At 39.7% G+C, this 13,955-nt stretch overlaps 1 protein-coding gene across 1 annotated transcript in view; it reads right to left on the bottom strand.

Moving 5' to 3' along the window:
- Nucleotides 1-13,955, bottom strand: part of PDK3 (pyruvate dehydrogenase kinase 3) — a 75,671-nt gene that overhangs the window by 12,758 nt on the left and 48,958 nt on the right. The window contains exons 6-9 of the mRNA XM_010353223.1: nucleotides 7,444-7,521; nucleotides 2,471-2,547; nucleotides 1,063-1,164; nucleotides 552-662 (exon numbers count right to left, since the gene is read on the bottom strand). Of these exons, the coding sequence (XP_010351525.1) occupies nucleotides 552-662; nucleotides 1,063-1,164; nucleotides 2,471-2,547; nucleotides 7,444-7,521 (368 nt within the window). The remainder of the gene's footprint in view (nucleotides 1-551; nucleotides 663-1,062; nucleotides 1,165-2,470; nucleotides 2,548-7,443; nucleotides 7,522-13,955) is intronic.

Below are 13,955 nucleotides of genomic sequence, written 5' to 3'. Positions count from 1 at the left end.
AGTGAGACAGAAAGGGCTCTGAAAACGCATACACCACCTATATGTTTCATGATAATGTTATTTAATATAAAAATTTAGTGTTTTCATAATTTAACATTTTAATTATATAAACAAATTTGACAGTGGAGATTCCAAGGCACTAGATGATTCGCGCCTCTGTGGTATGCACGCCAGAGTGTGCAGGACCAAGCGGCAGCTATGCATTCAGTACTGTCCCTTTGCTCACCCACTGGTAACTTCCACCCCTTCCAAGGGTAGCACAAAGTGGAAAATGGTACTCCAGTAGCAGTCTTACCAAGATGAGGTACTTTTTCTCTGTATTTGGGAGTGAGGCACTCAGCTCGGAGTGTTTCTTAGAGATAAATCAGAGAGGAGATAGAAGTACAAAGGATTCACAAAGAAAGTAGCCAAGGCAAAAAATTCCCCCTCCTCCAAACCGCAACATTCTAAATCAACTACACTAATGTGACAACCTGGGGAGAGAGGCAGCTCCCTCTGAGCCCCTTCCCGTGTTTACGATCTTTCCTTCAGCAGCAGTTTGAGATGCTTACCAAAGGGGCAGCTCTGGTAGGCTCCAGGCTGGGTCTAGGAGCAGTCGAATACATGTAGTTAAAAAGACGATCTATTTTTCGAAGTGGGACACCACCGCCTAGGTCACTGATCTGCAATGTACAAAATGTTAACAATCAAAACAAAGAAGTTGATCTATACTTAGTAGGAGGCAATGGGTTCATTAAATAAAGTACATAGCAGATTACTCTAAAATGTACAAGGACTTTGAATCCCCCAGTGACATATGGTTCCTTTGTGAACAGTGTAAAGCAAAGGTGGCCGAATGGTACAGTAGGATCCAACAGGCTTGGTGTTGAGGTCTTGTTCGACTCCATGAATAACAAGGTTCTAACGAAGTTTAAATAAGGTAACTTAAGCCAAGGATCTAGCACAGAACTTACAAATAGGACACTCAATAAATGTCAATTTTCTTCCCTGTGATTTTTCAATGTCTAGATACTATTAAATCACAACTGATAATTAAAGTATACATGCGCATAAAACAGTTACCTTAATGGATAAGTCTTCTTTACCCAAAGTAACGAGGGTTTTAACAGCGGGGTAGCCCTCTTTTCTGTCTTCATAGAGTTCGACTGTCGCTCTCATTGAGTTCTAAAATAATAAGATCTTTTTGTTAATCATACTGCCGAATCACAAACCACAATTTTTAAAGAGAAAGAAGTGCAAGATGACTTATACCCAACAACCCTTTTTTGGGGGCAAATATTAGTTGGATTTTTATGGCACTTTTCCCTCTAAAGAGCTTAGCTAAACGTGTCAAATCAAGGAAAAAATTTCTGACACTTTTTTTTCACCTAGTTTTAGCCTCATCCAACATGCTAAATATTTATTTTTCTCTCCTTCTTCTTCTTCTTTTTTTTTTTTTTTTTTTTTTTTTTAGCTTTACGGTATTTAAATTATTCAACTCAATCCAGAGGAATGTTTTTATCGCATGTAATGAGGCTATGCAGAGGCTGATTTGTGCACTTTAAATCCTATTTATCAGTCTGCATTTATAGAGCACCTTTTCTCTAAAGAAGGCAGAAAAACTGAAAGGATGCATGCTTCCCACAAAAATTAATCATTTGGCTGAAAAAAGTAGAAGAAATATCGGTTAAAAAGAAATTCTGAAAAAGCCACAGCTGCTGAAGAGAAAGTTCACAATTGAATGCCCATTTCAACCTTAAAGCATTACATCAGTAGCACTCTAATTTTTGGAAGCAAATCAGCATAACTGATTTTTCAGGTGTTCAATTTAGTATTTCACGCATTGGAAGAAATGAAATTTTAGCTCAAATGCCTTGTGCCTGTAATACTGCTACTGTAAATGTCATTAGCTACTGATTAACAAAAGCAACAGCTTAAGTTGCAGAGTCTAAAGGATTTGGTGGGGTGGTGGGGGGTGGTTCTTTTGGTCCAGCTCGTCTACATCTTTCTCTGCCTCTCTTGGATCTTCTGAATTGATTCAAATATTTTATAAAAGGGTTGCGGGATCTCTCAGGACTGGAACAACCACTAATGTACCAGTGTGGTTAATTTTCAGAAGCATAAATATGTATAAACATGCTTTTATTTTGATCTGGCTACCACCAATAAAGCCTTTGCCAGGTTCGGAAACTAAAAAGCATCTCTAATCTCATAACTAAAGAAAAAAACAGTATGGATTTTACATAAAATCACTAAAGTGCAATTAAGCTTCAAAATCAATATGTACTAATATTCACGAAAACTATACTGTACACAGCAATTTTTCATCTCACAGTGTACAAATTATAAAACCCACAGGATATCAGAAATAGAATTTTTAAAATGGTTATGCAAAACCTTTTTCTTATGCTAATCTAATGAATCCATTATGCTCTGAATCAAAGTAATTTAAAATGAAGACTTCTTTCCATGTTTTTAAAATTCCACTTACCTTGAACAACTCAAATAGCATATGAAACAGATGTGAGGGCACATAAACCACCTGAATAGGTTTGTCTGGCGCTTTGGCTGAAAACAGAGACAAAACCATCAATCAATAAGGACCCAAACTAGGAGAAACTCAAGAATGATGTTTGCACTCTATTTTCCAAGTGTGTAAAACAGAGCTCTATAAAAGGCTAATTTGAGTTTCCACCTCTAAAGGCAGGGCTGAGCAAAAGCACATGCTTTGGAATCAAACAAACCTGCGGTGAAACCCCATTCCTTCACTTACCAGCTATGTGACCTTGGATAAATCACTCAATCTCTTTGAAACTTTGTGGAGCAGAATTGGAATATTATCACCTATGCCATAACATCCTGAGTATTACAGAAGGCCCACCAGATATCACTTGGTGTTTTTCAAATTGGGGGCTACCTTCTGCCGCTGACCCCAGGGGGAATTCCACGGGGAATGTGGAGCAACCGGGAAAATAAAAAAAGGGCTGGTGAACTGGACTAAATGGCAGTATGTAAGGTTCACGTAACTTTTTCTCAAGCAGCTAGCAGATAAACCCCTAGAGACCTACGATTTTTTTCCCTTGCACCATGGATCGTCTGAAGAAAATCTGAGAAACACCAAAACCCAGGCCAAGCACTAAGAAGAGTGTGGGATACAGAGTAGATGCTCAAAAATATAGTCCTTCCTCCTCCTCATGACCCAAAATCACTTAAGAGGTTGAAACTACATGAACTCTCTCAGGTAGAATGCTGTAATTTCGACCAGCTACTTCCTCTAATAAAGTAATTAACAATAATATAAATCAGAGCTCACATTTGCTTGATTCTTAGCAGTCTATAAAGAGCTTTCACATACATTATTCAATTGACTCCTCCTGACAACATTTCCTGGCTACTAGCAGGGTGGTGGTGTTTAGCGGCATGGAAACAGGCTTTGGGAAGCCTGTGTGACTTGCCCATGGTCCCAGAAGTGGCACCGAAACCGGACACCTGAACCAAGAGCTTTGGATTCTAAATCCTGAACTCTTCAAAGAACAATTATTTTTATTTTTATTTATTTATTTTTTGAGACAGAGTCTTGCTCTGTTGCCCAGGCTGGAGTGCAGTGGCGCCATCTCGGCTCACTGCAACCTCCGCCTTCCGGGTTCAAGCGATTATCCTGTCTCAGCCTCCTGAGTGGCTGGGATTACAGGTGTGCGCTGCCACTCCTGGCTAATTTTTGTATTTTTAGTAGAGACAGGGTTTCCCCATGTTGGCCAGGCTGGTCTCGAACTCCTGACCTCAGGTGTTCGCCCGCCTCGGCCTCCCAAAGTGCTGGGATTGCAGGCGTGAGCCATTGCGCCTGGCTCCTTTATTGTCATTTTAATGGGGCTCGAGGAACAAGCTGGGTGCTCAGTTTATCTTGTACCAAATGGCATGATTAGTTACATAAACAGCCTTATGAATTCAACCTTTTTACCCCAAATCTCAAGAAAAGGCAAACGCCTTTTATACAGTGGGATTTTTTTGTTTTGTTTTGTTTTGCTTTTTCAGTTTAAACAACATTCTCTAGGAGCCATCTATAGGCTTGCTCAATTACTTGCATTTTTCTTTGGGAACATTATAGTTTAGATTTCTTTACTTCCTTTTAAAACCATGTTAGATGTTTTTGTCCATGACTCTTTCCTAGTTCTGGGTCTCGAGGCTGGCTGTTAAGTAGTAGATGCTTAATAGATGTTTGCTGACTTATAAATAAGTAGAATATGAATTTTCCATCTAAGGGCACATTTTTAAAAGTCAATTTAAAAAATGGCCTAGGTTTGTCATATTCAAGACTCCAGAAATAATAAAGTCTCTATTTTGTACAATCATTGCTCCAAATGCCATTAGTTGAAACAGCATTTAAGAAATAGCACTGGATATAAGGAATTTTATTTCCAGACAGTTCTCCTTCCAAAATAAAAAAGCATCCACTTAAGCTGTTCAGGATCAACCTCCAACCTGCATCTCCAACACAGAACTTGTTAAGGCAAAAGCACATTCCTTAATCATGTTCACAGAGAGCTCCAGCATTAATAAATTATACATAAAAATAATCACTACACTACCCAAAGCAACATAAAGCTAGAGGCTACCTAGAAACACCAGCATTCATTTATCTTAGTGATAGGACAAGAGGCTTCAGAACATGATTGAAAGGGGGCTTCTGTAATTCGTGAGACAATGCCAAAGAGAGTCGGAAAGCTCCTCTCCTGGTGGGTGAGCTGCCCAGGATGACAGCCTCAGTGGGGACAGAATGTGCTGACATGGCTGGCACTTGGGAATCAGCAAGAACAGGCCTGCTGCTTTGGCCTTTAGAATGAGGGAGGCTGTCACTCACGCAAAAGAGCAATTTGTTACTACCTGTGGATGTGAGGTCAGCTCCTGCCTAGTCCGTATGAAGAGAGAGAGAATATTAAGATGGTTCTCCTCAGGAACACTCCAGACAAGCCCACTTGGTCCTGGTACTGTATTTATTCAATGGGGATATGACTCTTCTCAGAGAACTCAAGAGACCTTGAAAGCAGCTTTGACTTCATGCCTTCTAGTCAAATGGAAGGGCCATGTCCTTCAACAGCAGCCTGAACTCCTTTCACAGTTTAATCTCATTATAAGAGAAATACATTTTTAATGTACTTCTGAGGGGGAATTTGGTTTATCTTTTTTTTTTTTTTTTTTTTTTTTTGAGACAGGGTCTTCCTCTGTCACCCAGGCTGGAGTGCAGTCATGTGATCTCAGCTCACTGCAGCCTCTTACCTCCTGGGCTCAAGCGATCCTCCCACTTCAGCCTCCTGAGTAGCTGGGATTACAGACACATGCCACTATGCCCAGCTAATTTTTCTATTTTGTGTAGAGACAGGGTTTTGCTATCTTGCCCAGGCTGGTCTCGAACTCCTGGGCTCAAGAGATTCTCCTGCCTCAGCCTCCCAAAGTGCTGGGATTACAGGTGTGAGCCACCATGCCTGGCCTGGTTTATCTTTAATTGTAAATGCTCACACCCTGCTCAGTCATTCCACATCTAGGAATCCAACCTGCAGAAATACTTTCATATGTTCACAAATTTTTCCACCCTCCCCACCTCTCACACTCTTTCATAGCTCATTATATGGAATATAGGAAAACTGGAAATCCTAAATGTATACCCATAGGAAAATAGTTAAATAAATTATGGTAAGCTACACTATGAATAATCTCTAAATGAGATTAATACTTGCAAAGGTCTTCAAGGTGAAGTGAAAAACATGTTATAAATAGGGTTAAAGCTATACATGCTTTATGCAAAAACCAATACTCTGTATGGGACTGAGAAAGTGGTGGGGGATTTCCCTTTTCACTCACATTTCTGTATTTGTATTTTTGTGATGAGCATGTCTCTTCCATAATTTACAAATAAAAAAATAAAAGGAATATGTAAATAAATATGCAATCACATGATGAACATAAAAAATCATCTGTAACCCCATTACCCAGGGAGCTGCTATTTGTATTTTGGTAGTATAAATCCTTCAAAATATTTTCCAATGAACTTCCACTATTATAAACTTTTATAGCCTGTATTTTTAAAAAACATCTCAATTTTTCCCATACATTATTCGTTTAAAGCATCATTTGAAAGGGCTGCATAGTATTCTAAATTATAGGTGTACCACAATTCAGTTAAACAATGCTCTATTGTGGAAAACTTGGGTTGTTTTCTAACTTTATAAGAAAACTACTGTGATCATCAATCTTGTACATAAATCTGTGCATCTCTATTTTCATATATTTTTGTTTGTTTTTTGAGATGGGGTTTCACTCTCTTGCCCAGGGTGGAGTGCTATGGCACTATCTCAGCTCACTGCAACCTCCACCTCCTGGATTCAAGTGATTCTCCTGCCTCAGCCTCCCAAGCAGCTGAGAATACAAGCATGTGCCACCACGCCTGGCTAATTTTTGTATTTTTTGTAGAGATGGGGTTTCGCCATGTCACTCGGGCTGGTCTTAAACTCCTGGACTCAAGAGATCCACCCACTTTGGCCTCCCAAAGTACTGGGATTACAGGCATGAACCACCATGTCCAGCCTCTATTTTCTTATAATAAATGTTCTGAAGTTTAATTTACTGGACCAAAGAATATGACCATTATTAACTTATTTACTGGGCCAAACAGAAAGAACATTGTTGGCATTTTTTAGAAAGGGTATACCACTTTAAGCTTATACAAGAAATATATGTGCTGGTGAGAAAGTATTTTTGTGGGCACAAATTCAAAGCATTAAAATGTTTTAATCACTGTCATTTTGAAAGACAAAAATGGCATTTCTGGCCGGGCGCAGTGGCTCATGACTGTAATCCCAGCACTTGGGGAGGCCGAGGCGGGTGGATCACCTGAGGTCAGGAGTTCAAGACCGGCCTGGCCAACATGGTGAAACCTCGTCTCTACTAAAAATACAAAAATTAGCCAGGCATGGTGGCAGGCACCTGTAATCCCAGCTACTCAAGGGGCTGAGGCAGGAGAATCACTTGAACCTAGAAGGCAGAGGCTGCAGTGAGCTGAGATCACACCACTATACTCCAGCCTGGGCAACAGAGTAAGACTCCTTCTCAAAAAAAAAAAAAAAAGGCATTTGTCTGTGTTTGTTTGCACTTCCTTGATTAGTGAAGTTAAACACTTTTCCACATGTTTATTGACTGTTTGCATTTGTTACTTTGAGAACGGCCTATTTATACCTTTGTACATACTCTACCTTGATTACTTCTGTTCCAAGAATTCTGGGGTCTAACACATTACACATTCCTGTATAAAAACTCCTTACAATAATATATCTGGTTGACCAAAGGCACAGAAAGTTTACAAAATACATAAGAAAATGAAAAAATTTTGGATCTCACTGAAATATGGCTTAGGTATAAAGAGCTTCTTAGTCAGCTTTTTTGAATGTAAGGTTAAAATTAGTTTTCTTTTACCATTGAATTCTTCAACTTCCAGCTCTGGAGCTACCAGGTAATACTGTTCACACAGCATCTTGGCTGTTTCATATGCATCTACAAGAAAAGGAAAAAGTTTAGCTGCTGCACTAATAACATATAGGCACAAGCATGTATGTGTGTGTGTGTACATGCATGTGCATGTATATATCTATAGGTATATAAGATAAACAAACTGTCTAAACAGATGGATGTAGAATTAATCAACTACAACCTTTTACAAAATATCCTTTTGTGGCTTTAACAGAATTACCATGACTAAAACAAAAGTTCTCTTTTCTATTTTTTCCAAGACAGAGTCTCACTCTGTCGCCTAGGCTAGAGTACAGTGGTGTGATCATAGCTCACTGCAGGCTCGAACTACTGGGCTCAAGCAGTCCTCCCACCTCAGCCTCCCAAGTAGCTGGCCTTACAGGCACATGCCACCATGCCCAGCTAATCTCTCTTTTCTTAAAGGATTTTTTGTTTGTTTGTTTTTTGAGACAGAGTCTCACTCTGTCGCCCAGCCTGGAGTGCAGTGGTGCCATATCGACTCACTGCAACCTCCGTCTCCCAGGCTCAAGCAATTCTCCTGCCTCAGCCTCCCGAGTAGCTGGGATTACAGGCGGATGGCACCACGTCCGGCTAATTTTTGTATTTTTAGTAGAGATGAGGTTTCATTATGTTGGCCAGGTTGGTCTCAAACTCCTGACCTCAGGTGATCCACCCACTTTGGCCTCCCAAAAGTGCTGGGATTACAGGCATGAGCCACCGTGCCTGGCTTTCTTTTCTTAAAGTTTTAATGACCATAACAATGGCAACATACTAGAATACTGGCAATTCAGCTAGCTCCATACCAAACACGTATTTGTTTAACTTATAACTATTACCAGAAGATATTTTTCATGAAAATTTAGGAACTCAAGCCTATACTTTCCAAGCACCATGCAACCTGACGAAATTGTAGCAAAATAATATTTGTCATGATCTTAAAAATAATAATGCCAACAGGCTTGTGATTTGCCAGAGTTACTTGTAAGTGAAACCTCAGTAAGTATTTGCTGAATGAATGGATTTCCATAAGCCACACAATTTAAATTACTGGAGATGCCACTATCACTTTAAAAGGTCCTTTCAATTAGTTAAAGGTAACAGGCTGGGGCTGATATTTATCAAAGTCTGAGGAGCAACAGTTCACTTTTTAAAGGATAAAATAAAAGACATACGGTAAGAAGATCAGAGCCATTACAGAAATAGCTGGAAGACAGAATTCAGGAGATTCAAAGATGGGGAGCAAATTCAGAAAGCAAAGGTGCGTTACAAGACATTGGATACTGCATGTATGCCTTTTCTCTCGAACTATAAACAATCTGAGGTCAGCGTTTGTGTCTTAACACTTGTTTTATAACTTGCATAGAACTTCGTATAGTGCCTGTGTAGATGGTCAACAAACAGTCCTTGAGCCAGGTGCAGTGGCTCACGCCTGTAAACCCAGGACTTTGGGAGGCCGAGGTGGGCTGATCACTTGAGGCCGGGAGTTCAAGACCAGCCAGGCCAACATGGTGAAACCCCGTCTCTACTAAAAATACAAAAATTAGCCATGCATGGTGGTGAGTGTCTGTAATCCCAGCTAGTTGGGAGGCTAGTTGGGAGGCTGAGGCAGGAGAATTGCTTGAACCCAGGAAGTAGAGGTTGCAGTGAGCCAAGATCGTGCCACCGCACTCCAGCCTGGGGGACAGAGTGAGACTCCGTCTCAAAATTTAAAAAAAAATAAAAATAAATAAAAAATTTTAAAAAAAACCTTGGTTTGATAAATTTTAAACCTTTTGGTAATTTACTTTTAAAAAATCTTTATTGGAGATAATTCTTATACCATACAATTCACTCATTGAAAGTAAAGTTTACTTTTAAAAAATCTTTATTGGAGATAATTCTTATACCATACATTTCACTCATTGAAAGTAAGGTGTACACACGGCCGGGCGCAGTGGCTCACACCTGTAATCCCAGCACTTTGGGAGGCCGAGGCAGGGGGATCACTTGAGGTCAGGAGTTCGAGACCAGCCTGGCCAACATGGTGACACCCCTTCTCTACTAAAAATACAAAATTAGCCAGGCATGGTGGCAGGTGCCTGTAGTCCTAGCTACTCAGGAGGTTGAGGCAGGAGAACCACTTGGACCCGGGAGGCAGAGGTTACAGTGAGCTGAGATCACACCACTGCATTCCAGCCTGGGTAACAGAGTAAGACTCCATCTCAAAAAAAAAAAAAAAAGTACATACAACTCAGTGGTTTTTAGTATATAGTCAGAGCTGTGCATTAATCACTATAATCAAGTTTACATTTTCATCACTACCAAAAGAAGTTCCAAACCCATTAGCAGTTACTCCCCTCCACCCAGCCCTAGGCAACCATGGATCTACTTTATCTCTATAGATTTGCTATTCTGGACTTTTTACATAAATGGAATAATATGCAGTCTTCTGTGACTGGCTTCTTCCACCAGCACGTTTTCAAGCATCATCTACATCATAGCATGTGTCAGAACCTCATTTCTTTTTATTGCTATATTATATTCCATTGTGCAAGTATACCATATTTTCTTTATCCATTTATCAGCTGGTAGACATCTGGGTTGTTTCCACTTTTTGGCTATTATGAATAGTGCTGCTATGAACCTTCATGTCCAAACATTTGTGTGAACATATGCCTTCATTTCTCTTGGGTATATACCTAGGAGTAGAAAATTGCTGCTTCGTGGGTGCATTTGTAATGTTCTCAACAGGATTATCAGCTCTTTGGAGACAGGCTCTTATTTCCTTTATATTCCCCACATCAATACTGTGCAAAAGTAGATACTGTGCTTGTTTAATATTCAAGAGGTGAGAAAAAGAAGGAAGGAAGGAAAGGGGGAAAAGTAAGCCCTACAGAATGTTAATGTTAAAAATTGACATTATTAACCTACAATAATACAAAGATAAGATTAGGGTATGTTCAGACTATAAATTTTGGTTCATTGACTTCACATTGCTACCAAATTAAAATTTTATCTATTATTTGACCTCAGAGTAAGAATTCTGATTCCTTTACTAAACTTTTAGAATTAAATCCCTATAAAGAACCAAAGATAGAGATATTAAAATAACTCAGACAAGGTGAAATAATGAGGGACAGCAAAAAGGAAACAGCAGTAAGAGGAGAAAAAAAAATGTTTGAAAGAGTTGGTCAGTATGAAAATAGACACTTAAGTAGGATTGAATTTCAACCCTGAAAAAGAAAGAACGTTAAAAATTTTGAATTATACTAAATTTACAAGTGTTTTCCTAGGCTATAATAAACCTTATCAAATATCTGTAAAGTACTTTTGTCAAAAGAAGAGAAATCAAGACTCACTCCTCTTGCTCAGCCTATGCCACCAAACAATGCTACATCTCCACCTAGTGACGTGAAAGCACAAAGCTGAACAGGAATTTCCAAGATCACAAACACTGAAACCTAAAAACGATCATTCATTATCCATACACAAAGCCAACACATCTCCACAAAACAACTCCTCCAGGTATGTAATAAAGATGTTTAAACAGTGCTTTTCCATTCACTACCAAACAAAAATAACCTACACCCACTAAATGTCCTAATTCCTCATGGAATTCGCTTGCCCAGTAGCATGATCATGACAGCGTTGTTAAGAAAACGTGCTACGCCGGGCGCGGTGGCTCAAGCCTGTAATCCCAGCACTTTGGGAGGCCGAGACGGGCGGATCACGAGGTCAGGAGATCGAGACCATCCTGGCTAACACGGTGAAACCCCATCTCTACTAAAAAATACAAAAAACTAGCCGGGCGAGGTGGTGGGCGCCTGTAGTCCTAGCTACTGGGGAGGCTGAGGCAGGAGAATGGCGTAAACCCGGGAGGCAGAGCTTGCAGTGAGCTGAGATCTGGCCACTGCACTCCAGCCTGGGCGACAGAGCGAGACTCCCTCTCAAAAAAAAAAAAAGAAAAGAAAACGTGCTACACAAATTTAACATGTGAAAGACCAAGCCCGGACAGATGCAGCCAACTCAAAACACAAAGACCCAGTACGGTTCCTAAAACCACGTGTGATTAAGAATTTTTAAAGCATCACTACAAAATATAGTGTATCAATGCTATAATTAAGAATTGCATGATGATCCTTGAAGAACTCAAGTCATCACAATGTAGACTCACATACACCAGCTAGCCAAAAGGGCATTAATGATATTATCTATATACTACGCATCTTTGCAAATTCCTTGGACACAATACACACTTAGTGAGCATTTGTTAAATGGAACGATCCTCTGGCCCATGATTAAGTTCTCAACATGCAGTAAATTACATTGACAGGAGGTGTTCCTTTCGGTGAGACTGGGAATTAGAGGCCTAGAGTCATTCCCCAATCTAGCTGTGTGTGGGATTCGTTACCAGGTTTAAAAGAAAGAGTACAGATTATGAAAGGAACTCCTGGAAATTCCGAGGCAGTAGCTCTATGTTGAAGCCTGAGAGTCCACATTCTTAAAACTTAGCAGGTAATTCGGAAGAGAAGCTAGACCACTTCCCTGGAAAGTCAAGTCTGAGTCACACTAATTCTGCCACTCATCTCTCCCAGGACATGAATGCTTATGAGGTACTGGGGTGACAGCACTTACATACTCAAACAGGATATTTCTGTTTAAGTAAAATAATTTAACATAAAAATGAAAAAGCTTTAAGAAATCACCATCAAAACCAAAATTCAACTAATGGCTTGTAATTTACACTTAGAGTAAAATGCAAATTCTACTTATAATAAGCTTTCTAATCAAACTTTTCTATTTGTTAAATTTAGAAATCAAAATTTCAAAAAAGATAATTGCCAAATTATTTTATGTGCAATATATTGGAGCCAATATTCACCATCAATCTTTAGAAGAAAATATTAGAAAATTATTATTGCCGCTGAATATAAATGATATGCCTTATTTTAGGAATCTGTTTTCAAGGGTTTTAAGGTACTGATTATAAAGTAATTAACAAAACTGTAGGTATGGCTCATACATACTTCCCCAGGTTAAAATAACTAAACTGTAAATACATGAGACAAAATTTTTTTTTTTTTGGAGACAGAGTCTGGCTCTGCTGCCCAGGCTGGAGTACAGTGGCGTGATCTCGGCTCACTGCAAGCTCTGCCTCCCAGGTTCACAACATTCTCCTGCCTCAGCCTCCCAAGTAGCTGGGACTACAGGTGCCCGCCACCATGCCTGGCTAATTTTTCGTATTTTTAGTAGAGACGGGGTTTCACCTTGTTAGCCAGGATGGTCTTGGTCTCCTGACCTCGTGATCCGCCTGCCTCGGCCTCCCAAAGTGCTGGGATTACAGGCGTGAGCCACCACATCCGGCCAAGACTAAAATTTTAAAAGGCTGAGAACAGGTAAAGGTTCACACAGAAATCAGCCCAACAGAACCAAACTAGCCATGAATCCGTTTTAATAAATAGCACACAGGAAAATTAAATAGATAATGGAGGTTGCTTTATCAGATTTTCCTATTCAAAATTCACCACAGAACTCTGTTATCAAATATTAATTAGCCTCTATCTTGAATACATGCAATCACTTGAGACAACAAATATGAGAGGCTGGACTAGGATGAATTTGAGTGACGGTTGAAAAAATTAAAATGAAGGTGCCAAGATCCCTAACTTTGAGTCTAATAGAATACAGAAAATCATAAAGCTGAAGTTTAAGAAGCCACTGTCAGAAAACGGTAAATGTAAATGACCAGAAAACATTAGAAAAGTGCTGATAGGCTGTTTTTAATTGTTTTATTTATATTTTTTAATAAAAACAATCCTAAAGCATTTATTGTCATCTGGTAATAATATATATAGATAATGGAAACAATCTGAACAGACATTTTAGAACTATACTCCCAACAAAGGACACCTAAAAAAAACAATTTCTCAATAGTTTCTCACTTCCTTGATCATTTCTGGTTAGAGACATTTTGTGGCAGAATACGATCTCCTTTAGCACGATCTGACCCAGGGGTTTTCTTGGCTTTGTTTCACAATGAATCTCTTCTGCATCATCTGATACGAGGTTCACAGACTCGTCAAAACCAATGATACGGCCCTCTATCAGCATATTCACTTGCTCATAGAGTCATACCCGAATCCGAGATCTATTTTGCAAGTATCTGAAGATGAAGGCAAGGCTGATGGGCTACATCCACTTTCTGCACTTTTTGGTCCTGGCCACAGTGCACCATGGTGGAAGCCCACAAAGACAACATTGACCCACACCGCACCTTCTGGAATTGATATGCTGCCTTTTAGGAACACTTTCAAGTCTCAGAGAAATTCTAATAAGGCATGTCTATCATCATCCTTCCGATTCCAAACCCATCCTGAGTGGGATCCAACGGGGATTTTTTAAAGGAGTAGGCCCCCACATCTCACGCTCCAAACCACAGCAGACTGGGCAAATGGGAGCAGAACATCCAATGTAAGGGC

Source organism: Rhinopithecus roxellana, chromosome 7 (genome assembly GCF_007565055.1).
Source record: "Rhinopithecus roxellana isolate Shanxi Qingling chromosome 7, ASM756505v1, whole genome shotgun sequence".
Lineage (NCBI taxonomy): Eukaryota > Metazoa > Chordata > Mammalia > Primates > Cercopithecidae > Rhinopithecus > Rhinopithecus roxellana.
This window is presented reverse-complemented; position numbering and strand designations above follow the sequence as displayed.